Source organism: Electrona antarctica (assembly GCF_951216825.1).
Source record: "Electrona antarctica genome assembly, chromosome: 6".
Taxonomy (NCBI): Eukaryota; Metazoa; Chordata; class Actinopteri; order Myctophiformes; family Myctophidae; genus Electrona; species Electrona antarctica.
Window position 1 is genome coordinate 7,196,145 of NC_136811.1, and position 20,143 is coordinate 7,216,287.

Here is a 20,143-nt window from a genome sequence, read left to right on the forward strand (position 1 = left end):
TTCTTTTTAAATATGGTAAATCCTCTGTAATCATTTTTTGACAGAAATACATTTGCATGTAATTATATACATTGCAATTCCCCCAATAATTAGACGTTATATTAATATGAATTGAACTTGATATAAAATGAACAATCTTTGCAAATAATTAGCCTACCATCTCACCTATCCCCAACCCTTACGGGCGTGGACAATTCCAAACAAAAGAATGTGGATACGCCCTAAACGCCACTCATTAGCCCATATATACTGTACTGATCTGTGATGTTCATTAGAAACTTTTTTTTCACAATGGCTTACATCCAGGCAGGCACGCGCGGTGGACGAATCTTAATCCTGGACGGCTACAGGTATCAACGCAACAAACAAAGAGAACAGAAAATCTTTTGGCGCTGTGCACGAAAAACATGTAATGTTTTTATGCAGACCAATTTTTTTGACGTCAACGAAAGAAATGCCGTTATCAATGTGTTGGCGCAACCTCCTCGACACAATCACGGGCCCGATGATGACGCGATTCATGACACTGCTTTTAGGGACAGACTTGAGGCCTTGATTCGTGCAGACCCAACCAAACCAGTACGTCGCGTCTACGATGAGGCGGTCCGGGCCGCGAGACGGGACAGGCCACACTTAGCGCTCCCTGAGTTTTACACGGTCTCCACCAATATGAGACGAATGAGACGACGACTTTTACCGGCCATTCCTGCCGTGGTCGGAGACGTGGACATCGCCGGACCGTGGGCACAGACCTGGGCAGAAGAGCCTTTCCTGTCGCTCCTAGACAGAGACTGGGAGTTTGCCATTTTTGCCACTGACAGAAACTACAGAGAACTGAGCCGGTAATTTAATTAACCATATTATCTATATCTTAATTTTGCTATGACACTATTTGATGTTAATTTAACATTAAATTGTATTTTTACTGACTTCACAGATGCCCTGAGATTTTCATCGATGGCACTTTCAAATCCTGTCCAGCACCATACTTCCAGTTTTTGACCATTCACGGAAGGTAATTATAACTTATGATCAGTGTTCAAATGTTGTCTAAATGTTTCATAATCACAGTAGGCCTACCATAATGTACCGAATTGTTCACTTTGTGATGCAAGCCTGACATTTGACAAAAAATACTCTCTACGGTATTTTACATATGGCTCCCTCCGGAAAAATCATGCATTTTGGCTAGACACTAACAGAGCTAAGTTGCATAAGCCTCGTCCCTTACATGTTTGTGTGTTTAATAAAAAGATAAGAGAGAGAGAAATTAGTGTAGGCCTACATTATTTAATTGTGACTTCTTTTTTACTATTTTAGGTACAGAGAAGACAGGGTGTTGCCATTTGTGATGTGCTTGACGACCAGCAAGGAGGTGGGCGTCTACCGGGCCATTCTCCAACATGTGAAAGCCAAAGTTTTGGAAATAACTGGCAATCGCTGGCGTCCCAGAAGAGTGGTATTGGATTTCGAGGCATCAATGCTCAGCCCATTGGAGACTGAGCTCCCACGCACAACGCGAAGTGCGTGTTACTTCCATTTCACGCAGTCGCTCTGGAGGCGTGTCCAAAGGTTGGGGCTCGTGGTCAAATATCGGAGGGATGATGAACTGCGAAAATGCATCAGAAAGATAATGGCCATTGGGTATGTATTTATATCCATTGCTCTGTCTCTCTCTCATTTAATAAAAACTTAAAAGCATGCACCATATAGGCTACATATGCTAACGGTCTTTTTTCATTTAGCCTACTGCTCTAAGTCCTTGTCCTTGTTTTCGATTAAATTCAATTGTAATAATGTCTTTCTGTTAATCCTATTACAGGTACCTCCCACCAGACCTTGTGGCAGACGCCTTTGCAGGACTGTCTGGTTCGAGGTCGACAGCCCGTCTCAAGAGAAGATTTCGTAAACTCCAGAGGTTCATCAACTATGTGAACAGAAACTACATCAGAGATGGGTGTCGATTCCCCATCCCGTTATGGAATGTGTACGAACGTGACATCTCCAACCGCACGAATAACAGCGTTGAATGTAGGCCTAATAATTGTTTTCTATTTCATTTTTAAATAACACAATTACAAAAACTCGCTATCACTGAGATGTCCCGAAAAATACACCACCTGTTCTAATCTACTTTTATCGACTTCAGCATTTCACCACAGGTGGAATCTGGCACTGCAGCGGAGACACCCAAACATCTGGGTGTTCCTGACCTACTTAAAGGACGAACAGCGCCAGACGGAAGACCATGCCCGTGCCGCCCGTGCCGGAGACCCTGGTCCACTAAGACGCCTGAAGTGGCGAAAACTGGAAAAACGCATCAAACGTGACTACGCCAGGGGCCGCCTCGACCACCGTGACTACTGGAATGCAGTGCGTCACGTAATCCAGACATTTACATGAGGTGAGGTAATACAAAAAAACTAAATAAAACGGTCTGAATTGAGGGGGGGAAATATATTTTTGTCAAAATGTGGCACACATAGCTCTGCATAGGAGAGTCGCTGCATATATCTGCCATGAGTAATGGCTTGAAATTAACTCCTGATTTTTAATTGTGTTTATTGTTACTTTACAGGTGACTCGTCCATATCATCGTGAAGACTGCACAGGGATCTTCAGGCTGCTCCAGGAAGACAACGTCCTGCATTTTATTTTTTTATGTGACCTTATTTTTTATTTGATATTTTTGATTACAACCTTGGTCACTTATTATCTTTCTATCCTTAATTGTGTTTACGTTGTTGTCCCTTTTATGACACAAGGTGTCTGTTGTTTTAATGTTGCAATTTTTGGGGAGTAATTTGTACATTGCTTACCCGTGTTTACACAAATTGCTTTGTTGCCCTTTTTATTTTTAGGTTTACAGGTTTTTTTTTTTTTTGTAATTTTGTTGCACCTTATTTGTTATTGTAAATGTTAAGCCTTAACACTAGGATGTCTGAAAAAAATTCACTACTACTATGACGGCTAACGGTCAGGATGACCGTGTTTTTCGTGATATTTGATTGGCCATTCTCTCCCCCACTGTCTAATGATCTTCACACCTCTCTCTGCACCCGTTGACGGCTTGCCATTGTCTTCTAAATGTTACATTCAAGGCAGCAGTTTCAACTCGACAGGACAACTCAAGTTATTTTTTATTTTTTATTTCAGTTTACCAAACTATAATTATAGTGACGGTGTGAGCGCTATATTGAATACCCTTGCGCAGCAAACACTGTCCGACTTTGTATTGAGCCAATAAAATAGGCTACCACACGTTATTGCCAGAGCCAGGCACATTGCTCAGACGAAATACGACATTAGTTATATATTGTCATTTTTATATAGAGGGGGAAACATCGATGTAATTAATATATATTTGATTGATTGTGCCAAAAAAAGGAAAGAGCTGTGCGTGCGTGCGTGCAAATCAGAGAAGTTTACAGACAAAGGAGTTGGGAGTTTGGGAGCGGCTAGCCTTCTATATAATGCTGCGCACATATATTAGCCTATATATATTTTAAAAATACCCAGCATAATTTTTGGGAAGGCTAAGCCTGGCCTAGCCTTCCTATGATCGATTTAATTTATATATATTTGATTTATTGTGCAAGCAGAGAGGTCCGTAGCAGCAGCACGGTTTATATATACACCATAGGATAGATCAAGTCATGTGACGCATCACTGCCACAAATAGTGCTACAGCGTTATCTAAAATGCACTTCCGCATACCTCACCGTCAGTTACTTGGATATTCTCTCCCTCTCCACGGGAGAGGGAGAGAGAAAAAAAGAGAGCCGTGATGCGTGGAAATCAGTTCCACTGGTCGCGTGCAGAAAAGTTTACAGACAAAGAAGGACGGACAGAACTGTTCTTCTGACTGACAAAACATTTAGAAGTTCGGGACGTCTATCGGGTTGGACTGATTTCAAACACTGTCATTTTTATTTGGCATCGCGCATCGGCAAGCATTCTCGCTCCAAGGAAAGGAAATGTCGGTCGGGTCAAACAGACCGCGCTATAAACTTTATTATTCCAGGATAATTGATTAATTTTTATCATCGCCACCTTACATAATTATGCTATAAAGATGGCGTGTATAGTCAACATGTATTTATATCTATTGAGCTATGCGATTGGTGGAAACAATACCACACACCATATTTCTTTTTCCGTTTCGAGAAATAAAGTCAGACATCGTTATTTCTGCAAACCGCATATAACAAATATAACATCTAAAACAACATTTAGTTTATGTACATTCGTAATGTAAGTTTGCCTAGATACATGTGGAAGTAGTTGGAATGCAAATGACACATTAGCTTGAACAATGCCCGTCTCCAGCCGGGAGGGAGGTGTGAACTTCACTGCTTGCGGGGGAGAAAGGGTGAGAGTCTAAGAGCGGTCCCACGGACCGAAAAAGAGCAGACATTTTAGTAGAATTATGTCTAAAATCATATTTCCAAAACGTTTCAGATGGAAAAAAAACAGAGATGGTTTGAATCGAACATTTAGAAAAAGTCATGCAAGGGGAACTTTCTCAGGACTTCATGGGCAAAGAAAATCCACTTCAAAATTTTAAAATCGGTCAGCCAGACCGCTCCGACGCGCTAGTGTTAACTTGTTTACTTTTTACTACTTACTTTTTGCCCTTTTTATTTTGAAGGTTTGCAGTATTTGCTGTGACACAAGATGTCCCTTTTATTCTTTTTTTGAAGTTTGGTGCACCTTATTTTGTTTCGTAAATGTAAATATAGCCTTAACTGTTTTATGTTATTTTGAAAGTACTATTACATTTTGTGTTGCAAGAGAAGCTCTTAACCCAGAGGGATTTACAACAACACAGTGTGTCTTTAAATTTTTAAGTTGTTGGCCTGTTTGGTTTTTAAATAAATATTTGTAAGTAGCCTATGTGATTAATTTCATTGGTCGGGGCGCTCATTGAAGCAGGCCAGCGCTGTCATGTCTGTCAGACATCTATAGAAAACGTGCTTATGCACAGCTAGGGTAATGGTAATTATAAGTAATGGTAACTACTTAAAAGGTCTACTTTATCCCATCACAACTATAGTGAGCTTGTAGCTATTTTAAATTAACAGATTTAAAGTATTGTTGATTAATGTAGTCATTCGTTACATACCTATTATATATACGCACCTATATTATATATTATGTGTCATCGTATACAAATGGGCAATCAACATAGCACTAGAAAAAGTATTGACGCTTTTCTGTGGATGTGAATCAGCAGTTGAGCACCCCCTGCACCAGCAGATGTATATAAACATGGAACATGAAGGATTTCTGCAGATGTTTTCACTAAGCCATTGTATATGCCTATAATAGTTTGTTAATTACTTCAATGGGTATCAATTATCTTTCCATTATGTGTGTGGGTGTGTTCATATATATAATATCCCTGAAAGTAAAACAAAATTAATTTAATCAGGGCCTACTACGTTGAAATGGGCATCAAGTCACACTTCTTAGAGCACCCTCCCCCCCCCCCCCCCCCCCCCCCCACACACACACACACACGCATCTCCCTAACTCTCCCCTCTCTCTCTCTCTTCCTCCCCCTCTCTCTCTCTTCCTCGACACTGTCGGACCATTGCCCCGTCGGCTATTTGGGTGTCGGAAAAAAGGCCGCCTCCCACAGCGAGTAGCATATTTGAAATAACTAAAACATTATAACTCATTTACCTCAGACAATGTTTAATTCTGGATAAAATCATAAAATGGTCTATGGTCTAATAATCTAATGGAATAAATGGATGATCAGATGCAGGAGTTTTCACAACTCATCCACCCCTCACTGGTGCGAAAGTGGGTAGTCAAAATGGGGACGCGTCACTTCCTGCCTCTCTCTCCCCGTTTCCTGTCACTCTCCAATCCAACATTAACTCCCAGTTACTTGGCTAGAACAGACAAAGAAACGTATTTGACTTTGACACAATGAGAGCATTAGTCCAGTGTCATTGTGACTACCAACGGTTCCTCTTTGTATGTTAAAGCTTTGAAGAAAAATAGAAATAAGCTTCATAAAGTTTCCAGATAGAGAAATAAGACAGTTTAATCTTCATCCTAGAACACTCCTTGTCCACTGGACTTCCTCCAGTCCTCAGCAACACACACCAAATGTGAAGTGGATCGGATGAACTTTTCACAAGACACAAGTGGCCGTACTAACGAGCAGGCCGGTTATGGAGAACCACTTATCCGATCCATTTCACACTGGACACCGCATTTCCTTGTGTGGGGGTCAAACGATCAAATGAAGACACATACCAGCAGGTTCTTAACCAGGTCTTTGACGATGGCAGTGGTCTCATGAGACGCGTCTGATGCCAGCCTGATCATCCTCAACAGGAAGTTCTTACACTTCTTCACATCTTCCAGAATCTCCTGCTTACAGAAAAAAGGGAAAAAATCTAATCAAGTCCCTATACTATGTAGCAAATGTAGCTACATAACTATACACAAAAAACTCAAGCAAAAACCCATGACGATGTCTGTGGTTGAAGAATCAGTTTGTCGAATCGTTAAACCAGTCCATTAATTGATATGGTATGGTTGTGGTTTGTTGGGTCAATTCATATACCGTTATCAAGCATGGCACAATTTGCAGTAACACAGGTATATTACTCAATACAATGTTTTGCTGAGCTCTACCACACTCCCATGAGAGCTCTCTGGTTCCCAAAGAGGTTTTAGGACAGCACCCAGTGTTTTTGGGTACACACACAGGAACAATGAGCCATGGTTAGAAACATTTACTCACAGCACTGATTTGAGTAGGGGCCGTAGGGCCACCATTGGACTTGCCCCATGAAGTGAACGGAGTTGTCGTAACTCGGTCTTAGTCTATGGCTCTGGTATGTTCATTGTCACTTTCTCCGAAAGGAGAGAGACCATTACTGTAACTTTATTGACATGGTCTTTGTCAACCGGTCGAAACTGACAACATACTTTTCCCAGAGGAGCCACTGAAAACTATTTAAATGACTGACATGTAAGCAAACTTCACACACCACAAACTTTCCGCACCCAGGCGCTGTCACCTTAAATTTCTACTTTCATATATTTGGTGTAATTCAAAAAATAAAAATAAAAAGATTTTGTCGGATTTACATTACATTTCCAAATCTTTTACAAAATTATACATTTATATTACTATCCCAGGGCCTGGATATTGCACTTTCAAATTAATTGAACATTTCCAGGAACCGTGGCGTGAAGATGTGCTTTATATGTCATGTCCAACACAATGACGATGTTAGTCACACAATTAATGCCAGAATTAAACTGAACACCACAAAGCCCTGCCTGGGTGGTTAGGGGAAGCCGACTCTGCTGGATGAAGGCTGATGAGTCTGGAGTCAACAAACGAAGCGCAGGGAGGATTCTCTGGAGAAATGGGAAAGAGAGCGAGACGGAGGTGAGAAGAGGGAGGAGATAAGAGACCAAGGGCTCCATTTTCGTCACCGCTAAACCCCTTATCCCTAAACTTCTTTGCCTTTTTTTACTATTTTGGAAAACATTTTTGAATAGTTAAAATGGCCAGTCTACAAGCTCACAACGTGTCAATGTAGATTGGCTAGTTGAACTGTTCAAAAATGTTTTGCAAAATAGTAAAAAAAGGCAAAAAAGTTTAGAGATAAGGGGTTTAGCGGTGGCGAAAATGGAGCCCCAAGAGCGCGGCGGCGGGAGTGCAATGCTTAATTTATAATCTAGTGATGAAACCAATTTCTTTTCATTGGAACACTTTTGAATTCAAGCTCATAATGGGTTCCTTCTCCTGAATGTATGAATCGGGTGTAACAACTGAAAAGGCATTTTCCGTTTATGAAATAGCTGAGACATCTTTTTTTTTAACTAAAACCTTTTTGTTTTAACCAAATAATATCACTTTTAGCCTGGTTTTATACATCCAATTTCTTTAAAAGATTATCCAAAACAGCCAATCTTAGAGCTTACAGCGCACCACAATGTTGTCATATTTGACTTTGTCCACGTCACGTACTACACACACAAGGTACATTCTGGTGGTCTGTCAGGTCAGCTAATAGCCGTTTGGTCTCACCTTCAGAAAAGGCACAAGGTATGGCTGTGGTGATGAGTTGAGCTCTCGAGCCAACCTGCTGCTGAATTCCTCTGCCTCAATCTTCGCATCCTGTTGCACAGTAAATGGAGGAGAGAATTAGAGATGAAAAGTATTCTGGGGCTCTGATGGCCTAGTAGTGGTTAAAGACGTGGTTAAACACTTTTAGAGCATGTCATCATATGGGCATACCTAACAATAGATGCCAAAACAAGGAGACATTTTTAATTTAGGTATATGTATAGCAAAAGTCCATAAAACGCCAATTTTAATTACTTCCTTTGAACGAAAACGTGCTGCATGATGACGTGTAGAGGCCCACATGCATATAAATTAAGGCTGTCAAAGTTAACGCGTTAATCGTGCGTTAACTCAAAGTCCTTTTAACGGCGTTAATTTAATTAACGCGCGATTAACGCGCGGTGAAGTTTGACAGAATGGTTGAGAGACGCATTCATGAGAATGCAGGCAGTCAGTGAGCCCCGCCTCTCTCCCCACTCTCTCTCCCAGTGACTCGTCCGTCAGCCTGTGCAGGACCGGTGCGCAGAGTGTAGCCTACCAGTGTGGGCTGGGCAGTTGAGCTGTGAGCACTCGAGTCGTCGCGTTCGTTGGGCTCGTTATTAATTAATTTGCTCCACAATGTGTTAGATCAGAAGCTCTTTGAATTGGGCATTGGGCAAAAGCAAAACTCTGGCAGTTTTGGTTGACAAACATAGCAGTCAGTTGTGATATAGCTTGATGCTACACAGACCATGCTAATGCTAAAGCTAATGTTGACAGCCTGACTGTGCGTGCGTGCTTACAGGAGAGAGAGCTCTCGCCTGGGTGTGTGTGTGTGTGTGTGTGTGTGTGTGTGTGTGAGACTGTGTTGAGTTGAGTTTATGATTTTGTTTCCCTCTTCCATGGCATTTGCAATAAAGCAAGCATTCTCCCATGTTGATAAGAGTATTTCAAACTTGAAAAGCAGTGGTTCTGATTGAACCAGTGGTCCGGGGACCACCAGTGGTCCCTGAGGGGGTTCCAGGTGGTCCCCAGCTAAATGATGGAGAGTTGGTAACCAAATTAACCCTTATAAATCTTTAACTCTTGAGAGTGTAAAATTAAACCAAGTGTGTCCATTTGGTTCAATTTTACACTCAAGAGTTGAATAATTGTTAAACAGCTGCATTACTTAACTCTTAGCCTGCCGCCATTAATTCATCCCTCGATTGCGTATTGCCATGGTTTAATCACGCGTGACACTTACTTTGAAGAGCCAAATATCCGTAATCGCATTTTACTATGAAACCATTCCGTGTGTGTTGACGAAGCTGGTGCTCGTTCTCTCGGTCGGTGGTGGAAAAAGTGGACCGCGAGTATCACAGCGCCTGCTACAGGCCGTTGAAAACGCTTGTCTGGGACAAAGCGTCCTCTGCAATGTCGCTTCTGTGAGATAAAGCCGTCTGAAAACAGAGCCGACAATGTTAGTGGATGCGCGCGCATTTTCAAAATGGCCGCGCCCATTGTGTCAGAAGCATAACAAAGCTAACTGACGGTAGATTTCGATACGATCGTATTAAAACATGCATTAATGAATACATCGCTGTTAAAACGGCTTTTCCGTTTGTGGCAGGCTACAAGATTCTACGTTTTAAAATTCCTATGTTCCTGGCGGGTAAACGATTAAGTTAATTTAAGTGTACACAATTAGAGAACTTAGAAAACATCAATACAGTTCTTTAGTTTGGGTCTGGAAGGCTAAATGTCATCAAATGGTGGTCTGTGGCTCAAATGCAGAATCCATAATGGACAATCTTGAAAACCACTGATTTAAGGTATCTTTAGAATGGATAAAAAATATGCGATTAATTTGCGATTAATCTGCGATTAACTATGGGCAATCATGCGATTAATCGCGATTAAATATTTTAATCGACTGACAGGCCTAATATAAATAAATCTTGATTACATTCACCTGTTTTATTCCCATTGCTGCAGTTTCTCCAGAACTCAGCTGCTTTTGATTACAGAACTACTCTGTTTTTAGTCTCATTCAAGATGACATCCAGTGTAAGTCATTTTAAACTTAATCAGCACGCTAAAATTATGTATCTGAAAACATTGTAGGTTAGAAATAAGCCACGTAGTAACACACTTGCTGAGCTATTGCCGTCTGCCTCAGTCTCTCAATTATAAACAAACAGGCTCACGTAGCGCATACTAACGACCCACCGCCTGAAGGGATGCACCGCTCTGATTGGTTCAGAAACACAGCCTGCTGTTTCAGGCTGAAACTTCAAAATAAAATGCTCAAATTAGCTATTTCACCCCACCTTTAAGGCGTATACCACATATAAGCTGTAATGCAGCCTGACAGCAAGATGCAGGTTCCATTCCTGAGCCCAACCAAGGACTGTCTAAAGAGGACGAGACGCGAAGACCGTACGGGCGACGCCATGTTGCTCCATGGTGCTCCATGGAAGGAAAGAAACATGCACAGTTGAGACCAAGGAAGCTGAACGTGGAAGTGTTGGCTGCATACAGCCCATTAAGAATGTTTCTTTCCTTCCATGGAGCACCATGGAGCAACATGGCGTCGCCCGTACGGTCTTCGCGTCTCGTCCTCTTTAGACAATCCTTGAGCCCAACAACCTTTGCTGTGTGTCTCTTCCGCGTCCCCGTTTTTACAACCCACTTTCGCACCAGTGAGGGGTGGGAGGGGCTAGCTCACACCGGGCCCGCATCAGTCAGCACACAGAAGTCAAGGCAGACGGCTGTGTGGAACGTGAAGCACAATGGAGCTGTGCTTATGAGAAACAACACAAATAAAAACTTCGGCAAAAACAGAAGCCCAACACGAGGACTTCCTTTGTCCAAATGTCCAGTTTGCTAATTCACAACTACTACTAGCCTACTTTGGTGTTGAAACTTTGAATTTCTCGTAAATTTACGCTATGTGGGGATGATCTGACGAGGTTAAACCTTACACAGGCTATACTAAAGCCTACTAAATTGGTCAATATAAGTAAAATAATATAGCCTTTCCATAGGCCAGTAGCATATTTGAAATAACTAAAACATTATAACTCATTTACCTAAGACAATGTTTAATTCTGGATAAAATCATAAAAATTGTCTATGGTCTAATAATCTAATGGAATAAATGGATGATCAGATGCAGGAGTTTTCACGACTCATCTAACTGTAACTAGGGCCGTCACCTTGCCCCCCCGCCCCTCCCACCCCTCACTGGTGCGAAAGTGGGTAGTCAAAACGGGGACGCGTCACTTCCTGCCTCTCTCTCCCCGTTTCCTGTCACTCTCCAGTCCAACATTAACTCCCAGTTACTTGGCTAGAACAGACAAAGAAACGTATTTGACTTTGACACAATGAGAGCATTAGTCCAGTGTCATTGTGACTACCAACGGTTCCTCTTTGTATGTTAAAGCTTTGAAGAAAAATAGAAATAAGCTTCATAAAGTTTCCAGATAGAGAAATAAGACAGTTTAATCTTCATCCTAGAACACACCTTGCCCACTGGACTTCCTCCAGTGTGAAGTGGATCGGATTAACTTTTCACAAGACACAAGTGGCTGTACTAACAAGCAGGCCGGTTATGGAGAACCACTTATCCGATCCATTTCACACTGGACACCGCATTTCCTTGTGTGGGGGTCAAACGATCAAATGAAGACACATACCAGCAGGTTCTTAACCAGGTCTTTGACGGTGGCAGTGGTCTCAGACGAGTGTTTCCCATTTGATACTATCCTGATCAAGGTGGACAGGAAGTTCTTACACTTCTTCACATCTTCCAGAGTCTCCTGCTTACAGAAAAAAGGGAAAAAATCTAATCAAGTCCCTATACTACGTAGCAAATGTAGCTACATACCTATACACAAAGAATTCAAGCAAAAACCCATGACGATGTCTGTGGTTGAAGAATCAGTTTGTCGAATCGTTTAACCAGTCCATTAATTGATATGGTATGGTTGTGGTTTGTTGGGTCAATTCATATACCGTTATCAAGCATGGCACAATTTGCAGTAACACAGGTATATTACTCAATACAATGTTTTACTACACTCCCATGAGAGCTCTCTGGTTCCCAAAGAGGTTTTAGGACATCACCCAGTGTTTTTGGGTACAACGAGCCATGGTTAGAAACATTTACTCACAGCACTGAATTGAGTAGGGGCCGTAGGGCCCCCCGCGGCGCCCACCCTCTGTGTTAGCGCTGTGGCTGCGGCTCCGTGCTGCATGGCAGTAGGAGTCCCCAGTGGCTGTCCGGGAGTCGAGGCCGTCCCTCCCAGCATGATGGTGTTCTGTGGGAGTTCATGGACAGTGGAACACAAAGACAATGGATGAAACTCCAGGACAAAGTATTTCCTTGAGGGGAAAAACAGAAGGTCCCCTGTACACGAACAAACCATTTAACATAAAACGTGTAAACAAGAAGATATTCAAATCAGGCTCATGGTCAAATAAGAGTGCAGAGCATCCATACAGAAGAATAAATTGATCAACTGGGGTTTAATACATGTTCCCTCTTCTATGCAGCCTATGCATTTCAATGACAATGCGTGCGCACAACCTGAACCATATTTGTCACGTGCGCGACTGGAGTGTGCAGCAGGTGAGAATGGCTGTGCACGCCCATTCATGCATGTTAGTGTGCGGCTAGTTAGTTAAGTGTTATCTAGTTGTCCTTACTGTCACACACACAAGTACTCTTACAATTTGAAGAGTAATTGTCTTCATGTGGCTCTTGGGGCAAAACTTCACCCCCCAGTTCTATTGTGTGTGGGATTTGATTGGTGTCGCCAATATAATACTCACGAGTGTCCTGCTATCCTTGCGTTGTCGCTTTTGGGGAGGCTCCGTTACCTCCTCCTCCTCTAATATCTCTGAGTCTGACGACTGTTCTGATGAGAATTCTGAACAAATCGAACAAAACATAATTAGTCTGATATTGTGTGTGGTCTTTCACTGGTCAACGTAATTGCTGAATATTTTGGTTTATAACAATCTTGCATAATTATGCTTACAGCATTGGAACTCACCGGATCTGTGTTCATATTCAGATGCAGTGTTGCTGTTGCTTGTGTTGCCGTCTTGTGAAACCCTGTCCTCCTCGATGTCCTCCTCCTCCTGAAAGCGTTTAACAGAAAGCTTGTGAGCTTCAACGGCCTCGGATGGTTTCTCGAGGCTTACTATAATACTTGTATGTTGTGGTATGTAATGTCATGGTCCATTTGTCATGGTCCATAACGCACATGTTGGACATTTTTTAATACGTAATATACATACTGGGGACATATAACAAATGTAAATATGTTACATATTTCACGTCCTAACTAGAGCTGTGCCTTAATGATGATTTTATCTAACTTTTATTTCTTCTGCTGTATCGATGATGCATGATGTCAGTCATTTTATATTCATATATAAAACAATTGTAATATTACGTACATTATTTAAGATATTTCTTAGGCTTATTTTGCCTTTATTGATAGATGAACAGTAGACTGACAGGAAATGGGGAGAGAGATGGGGGGGTGACACACAGCAAAGGTCGTCAGGATCGGGACTCAAACTCGCGACATGCTGACAAGCTGGATTACCAGCCTATAGTGGCCCCGGGCCGACCCTCAGTATAATGAGTTACTTGGATCTGCTAAACGTCTTAATTGAACTAGGAAATTATGTGGATATCAGGATCCAATGTGGATGTCGGACCTGGGTCCTAAGTGAATCTTGGACTAGATGTATGATATATGATATGATATAGCACTTTATTGTCAGTTCACACTGAAATTTGTCTTGCGACACAGCAGCCAAGTATGCAGAACACATATACGTACACACATTTGACATAACACAAAGAACAAAGACAATTTACATACATAAAGACATGAAGACAAGAGCAATATCCACCGCTTAGATTATCCTGTGGCTACTACGACTCCTGATTAAGCCTCAAGGTCGACTGGTGGACAAAGGACCTCTTTAGTCTGACCTTATTGTATGCTGGTACACCATATCTCCTTCCTGAAGGTAGCAACCTATATTCTCCATACAACACATGCTTAGTATTAGAGGTGATATTCCTTGCTAACCTTAGGATGCTGTTATCATACGTGGATGTATAAAGTTTCTGAAGTTGTTGTCCAACAATCTTTGAACAAATGTTCAGTTGTTGCAGCATTTGTGCTGTCCTGTGACCAGGGGGACTGTCCCTCTTCCTTCCTTGTCTCTCCCAGGTGGCACCAAAACCCTAAACTTTAACGTCACAAAAACTATGCCTGAAACTAACCATAACCCCCTTAACATAACAAACACTTTAACTTCACAAAAACTACAGTATGCCTAAACCTAACATTAGCCCACCTAACCTAACAAACACTATGCCAACCCCTAACCTTAACCTCATAGAAACGATGCCTAAACCTAACATCAAAACCTTGGGATAGGCACAATAAGCCAGGGTTCCCCAATTAATTTTCCTCGAGGGCCATATTTTGACTAGGGTACCAGGCTGGGGGCCGAGTCCGCACGCGTGAGGTCGAGGTCTTGCCCTGAAAATTCATTTTCAGGGCAGGACCCCATTTGAAAAGGATGCCCAGTTTGACATGCATAGGCTACTGACCCCCATTTAATGCCATTTATATCTGGGACCCCCCGCAAAAAAAAAAATAATGTTTTCTTTTTTTTGAAATTCTTCCGCGGGCCGCAAGGGGGCGCTCCGCGGGCCGCAAATGGCCCGCGGGCCGCCTATTGGGGAACCCTGCAATAAGCCATTGGCTTCAGCCTAAACCCTTTTGGCCTCTACGAAAAGAAAAATAATTGTAAAAACAATATGACAAAGTGAATACATGTAATGTTTTTTTTTTATGACCAAAATAAAACTGAACTGAACTGAACTGAACTGAACTGAACTGAACACCACCTCCACATCGGCGAAACACAGGGAAATGAGAGTCCCACCAGACACAGCTATGATGTATGACTCTTGACATTTGGGCAAGGTTTCAGTGCGTTGTGATGCTCAAATCCTAGAGACGCGTTCTGATTATTCTGATAATTCATCATACTGTATCTACAGCGGGTTAATTCCGCCATGGCAGAATTTCTTGAGATAAAACCAAAGTAAATGTATTCAGAAATTGAATGTAAGTCTATTTTCCTACTCTATACTAAATTTACCATGGTTACTAAATATAATTTTAGAGTTAGGAAGTTTCTGTCATACCCTCCCAGGTTCTGAAAACTTCTGAAAATATCTAATATAATTATGTTTTAATACCTGGTTCTGCTGCTGCTGGGCCTGGGCCTGCTGTTGGTTCTGATGTTGTAGCTGTTGGTTCTGGTGGTGGTGGTGGTGTTGCTGCGTCTGTTGCTGCTGCTGCTGGGCCTGGGCCTGCTGCTGGGCCTGCCGCTGCTGGGCCCAGGCCTGCACCCGCTGGGCCTGCTGCTGGGCCCGGGCCCAGGCCTGCTGCTGCTGGGCCCGGGCCAGCAATGCATGCTTGATTAGATTTTCCAGCTGCAGCATTGCTGGTTTTAGTGAATCCCCCAGCCTTCCTCCTCGCCTCTTCACTGGAAAGAGAAAGTCAGATGAGTAGGCAGCAGACAAAACCGTTGCAAAGCGTTGAGTGATTCAAAATATGCCAAAAACACACACATGCCAATATGTCAGAGTGACAGTTGAAGATCATGACATGTACCATTATTTATGCCCACATACATGATACCCAAATGAACTTGGCCTAAAAATATGAGCATAATTCCAATACACTATTCAGAGTCACAGGCAAGAGCGTTCTAATGATGACACTAGCCTCGGATCAAGACTAGATGTATTTTGAGTCTGACTTTTACTTTCGTATCTACGAAAAATACGCAAAAATCAATGAAAGTACACACTATGCTATGTCATAGTCTTGATCCAAGGCTAAGTAACCACATTCATTTGGAAAGAGAATGGTAATTATTATAGAATATTGTTTGGACCCAATTGATGGATATAAATTTAGGATAAGGGAAGGATTGAAGACCAATCAATCATCTGGTCTCTGGAGGAGTACCGTGGAGGAGAATTTGTAAGAATGTAATAGAGTACAAATACTCAAGTCAGAAGGACTGTAAACCTTTTAAACAAGTGAATATTAACTTTATCTTTACTGTTATAATGTTCAACTGTAACTCTATAGTAATACCTTTTAAGGATAAATACTTTAGAGGAAAACTATAATACCAAAAGGAAAGAATATGCAGAGTAGAAGTATCAGAGTATACCAGAATACCTTAGAATGAGTTTGACACCAGACACGGAAGAAAGAAGTCCACACCAGAGCTGTGGGGATTTTCCATTTGATATATATTGCCCATCACATCGGGAGAGAAATGGCAGGTCCGTACAGCGTTAAAACGATCTCTCACTGACACATCATCAGTGACAACATTTTATACTACATAAGTCATAACATCCTTTTCACATGGGGAAGTAATGCATTAGGAGTTCAGAGGGTAACCAAAAAGTGAATTATGGCGACACCTATTGCCGGGAGGCCTACTTGGGATACGTGGCAAATTATACTTCCGGTAAAATCCCGGAAGAGTGACCGCAGGGAATTGTAGTTCTTTAAGTAAATGCAGTTCACAGCCCAAGTTACTGACAACCAGCTAACGTAACTAGGAGACAATTTGTCTGCTCTAGCACCGTACCAAGGCCGAATAACATGTTTTTCACCAGAGGGGCAGATAATGCAAGACGTCAAACAGGAGAAAACAATCTTTTATCTTACTCGCTGACTGGGGGAGAGTGAGATTTAATACTATCTGTTTTACGCTGGGGCAGAAATGATATGTAAACTCAGTGGGATACAGGGCATGAAAAATACATAGTTATTGAGAACATGGAAACTACCATCCACCAAAAATAACAGATCTACAGATCTAATAACTCAAAATTATCCATCACCAATGTATTTAATTGGGTCAATAGAGGGTATGCGCATGCTTAAAGTGAATGGCAAATCGAGTGGCAAAGCAACAGTCAAAGTGAGTTTAACATTGTTTAATGTTATTTAATGCAATCAAATAGGACTTTTCTGTTTGGATGCATGGTCTGTCAAGGCCAGAAAGTCGTTTTTTGCCACTCAGTAGGCATTCCTGCATAACATCACGATTCTATGTCCAGCTTTTAATGATTGTGTTTACACTATGACGTAAAAATGGCCATTCATTATCAATGGCATTTAATGTTTGAGTTAGGACAAAGTTTGTGTTTACAGTACGCACACTAAAAGCTGGACATAGTAAAAAAAATCACACCCGTGTGAACTGAGTGGTGCAGTGACGTCACACACTAACCATAGCAACCATGCTCACATGTACGTGGGGCCACGTACAGGTACACAGGTACACGGGTACAGACAAAGCTGGTTATTGGAGTGGTTTGCACCACTCAAAAACTAGAGTGTTTGTAAACACAAACATTGTGTAAACGCAAGATTCCTATACAGCATATGTCAAACTCAAGGCCCGGGGGCCAAATCAGGCCCGTGAATGAATTATCTTTGGCCCGCGGGATGATATTTAATTAGTATTAGAACTGGCCCTCTGGTATATTGCACGGACCACCATAATACTACAAGTCCGACAATGCACTGCGATTGGCACATATCACATACTATGAAAGCAGTGCTTGGTGAGGATCATAGAACAGGAAACTGAGCTTAATAATAATGCATTTTCAGTTTTAAATGTATTTGCTTTTTTGCTGTTTGCCTGGGACGTCCTCATGACCGCGGTGCCCGTGTGTTGAAACACAGTCCGGCCCTCGACCTCGACCGATTTCTTATTTTGGCCCACTGTGTATTTGAGTTTGACATAACAGGATCTCCTCTCAAAACTCAACAAAAAAAAGGCAACAAAATCACCTTGAAGACCCTAACAGGAGCCCTAGTACAAGGTTTCTATATGACTATGCATGCACCTCCTGGTACCACAGCACCTCTAAGGCTCTTAAAACAAGGCTCCAGACTTCCCAAAACAAATTGGTCAGGTTACTACTTGGCCTCACTCCTCGAGCCCTCACAATTACAATTTACAATTTAGGCATTTAGCAGACGCTCTTAATCCAGAGCGACTTACATTAGGCAGGAACAAAAGTATGGGAATACATCACATATATAAAATGCATGTATCAAGAAACATGCGTAAGCTAAGAACGTAACTAGAACATATCTATATAATGACACTATACATATTAACTTATACATATATACTATACTATGCTATACATATGTAGGCTACTATGATGTACTATGATGTGCTATGCCCTCCTCGCCCCTGCCCATTTTGACAGACTGGAATGGCTTAGGGCCGATTCATACTCCTATTTTACCGCTGTTTCGGCGCTGTAGTGCCGAAATGATTTCGGCTCGTCAGAAATTTCCAGTAGCACCGAAGAGCCGACTTTAGGACGGTACCCGCCCCCCCGAACCTCAAATGACGTCACATTGTAGGCTCTACAGAGCCGAACCGACTTTTATTCGGCTCTAAAATAGGAGTATGAATCGCGCCTTAGGGTTGACGACAGAGTACAGCATCTTGCAATGGGTCTGGTCCACAAGATTCGATACAGCACCAAGATACCCATGTGATCTGTCTAAATATACTTCCGTAATGTCAACGAAGTCCACCCCATAACACCAGAGGGAGCTTAACAAACCATGTGCAACCCAGATTCGGCACAAACAAGGGACTAAATTATTTTCGCTCCTATGCCACCAAAATGTGGAACACCCTACCAACAGTCATTAAGACATGTGAATCAATTGACTCCTTCAAAACTGCTCTCAAAGGGCACCAATTCGAAACTGGCCCTGACCTGAATCCCCCACCCACCCCTTTTTCCCCTCGTATTTTTCCCCCATTTTACTACGATGATTTCCTGTTTTAGCTATATAGAAGTCAAGAGTATATTTGTAGGCTACGTCTCTAATTGTTATTATGAATTGAACATGCGGTGGGCTCTATTGTAAACAAGTGTAATACTTGTCCTTACTTGGTGTCGTCCACAGTTAACCGTTTTGTGTTGAGCTGTGCTTGAAATGTAGGCTACTGTAATTCTCCAATCTGTTAATTCATCAATCGATCGATCAAACATCAAACATTGAAGACAAAAGTGAGGACGCAAATGCTTGTGATTTAAGCCAGAATGAGATGACGTATGATGATAAGAGCGCCCCTCACATAGTCACTTCACACGGGTGTGATTTATTTTATAAATAAGATTTCAATATGAACATAGATGACATCACACGGTTAGCTCGCTGGCCAACCGTAACTACCATGCTAACATTAGCCCAGTACAGTGAAGACTGCTGAAAGAAAAAAAATAAGTCTCACATTTGTGTAACAACCTTTTGTCGAAACTGCGGGTTTCGCCAGTCGTCGCTGTCTGGTCAGGGTAACTCCATGGCCGAGTCTTATTGATGTACTTTAACTGAATTAAAGTGGAGGTTGTTGTCGATACTCGGTGCTCTCTGCTCTCTCTGGGTGTAGCATCTTCTTCCGACACGGAAACTGTGATACTGAAAGTGAAACTTAACCCAGGCTTTTTAAAAAAAAATATTAACACCGCCCAGCTACGGTCTACCAACTCATTCTTCTTCTTGTTGGAGGATGGAAAACGTGTACAAAGTCTAGAGGTCTCTCATAAGAGAGAGTGCAAATGGAACATTTTTTACACTCTCAGTCAGTGTTCTTCAGAATACAGGAAAGGTGGGCACTAATAAGGGAAATCTGGGTGGGCACCATATTTTTGTGAAGACTGGGCACTAAAGGCTCGACATGACGTCACGAGCCGAGGTGAAGTGAAGAGCAAACCACCGCCACCACCCCAGCCCCTGTTTTCACTCACCACCGCTCAACGTTATTTCAGCTCCGGTGGTCACCTCACCACCGAAAATCCAGACTATGAATGAGCCTTCAGAGTAGGCACAGGGGAAGAGTGGGCACAAGACTGGGCACTATGGAAGAGTGGGCACAAGGGAAGGTGGGCACCGGGGA

General features: G+C 42.2%; 1 protein-coding gene across 11 annotated transcripts in view; it reads right to left on the reverse strand.

Annotated features, from left to right (window-relative positions):
- Window positions 1-19,614, reverse strand: part of LOC306924708 (uncharacterized protein) — a 66,706-nt gene extending 47,092 nt beyond the window's left edge. For 8 of the 11 annotated variants that reach the window (XR_013790198.1, XM_079503325.1, XM_079503323.1 and 5 more), the window contains exons 1-9: window positions 16,369-16,672; window positions 15,372-15,661; window positions 13,129-13,216; window positions 12,905-13,002; window positions 12,244-12,390; window positions 11,767-11,889; window positions 8,069-8,158; window positions 7,312-7,392; window positions 6,274-6,390 (exon numbers count right to left, since the gene is read on the reverse strand). Coding sequence is in view for 10 of the 11 variants with exons in the window: in XM_079503325.1 (XP_079359451.1) it covers window positions 6,274-6,390; window positions 7,312-7,392; window positions 8,069-8,158; window positions 11,767-11,889; window positions 12,244-12,390; window positions 12,905-13,002; window positions 13,129-13,216; window positions 15,372-15,617 (990 nt within the window). In the remaining variant the exon portion in view is untranslated. Of the gene's footprint in view, window positions 1-6,273; window positions 6,391-7,311; window positions 7,393-8,068; window positions 8,159-11,766; window positions 11,890-12,243; window positions 12,391-12,904; window positions 13,003-13,128; window positions 13,217-15,371; window positions 15,662-16,368; window positions 16,673-19,480 lie in introns of those variants that run through there. The other 3 variants (XM_079503319.1, XM_079503318.1, XM_079503317.1) reach the window with 3 other exon arrangements.
- Window positions 19,615-20,143: the final 529 nt, after the last annotated feature.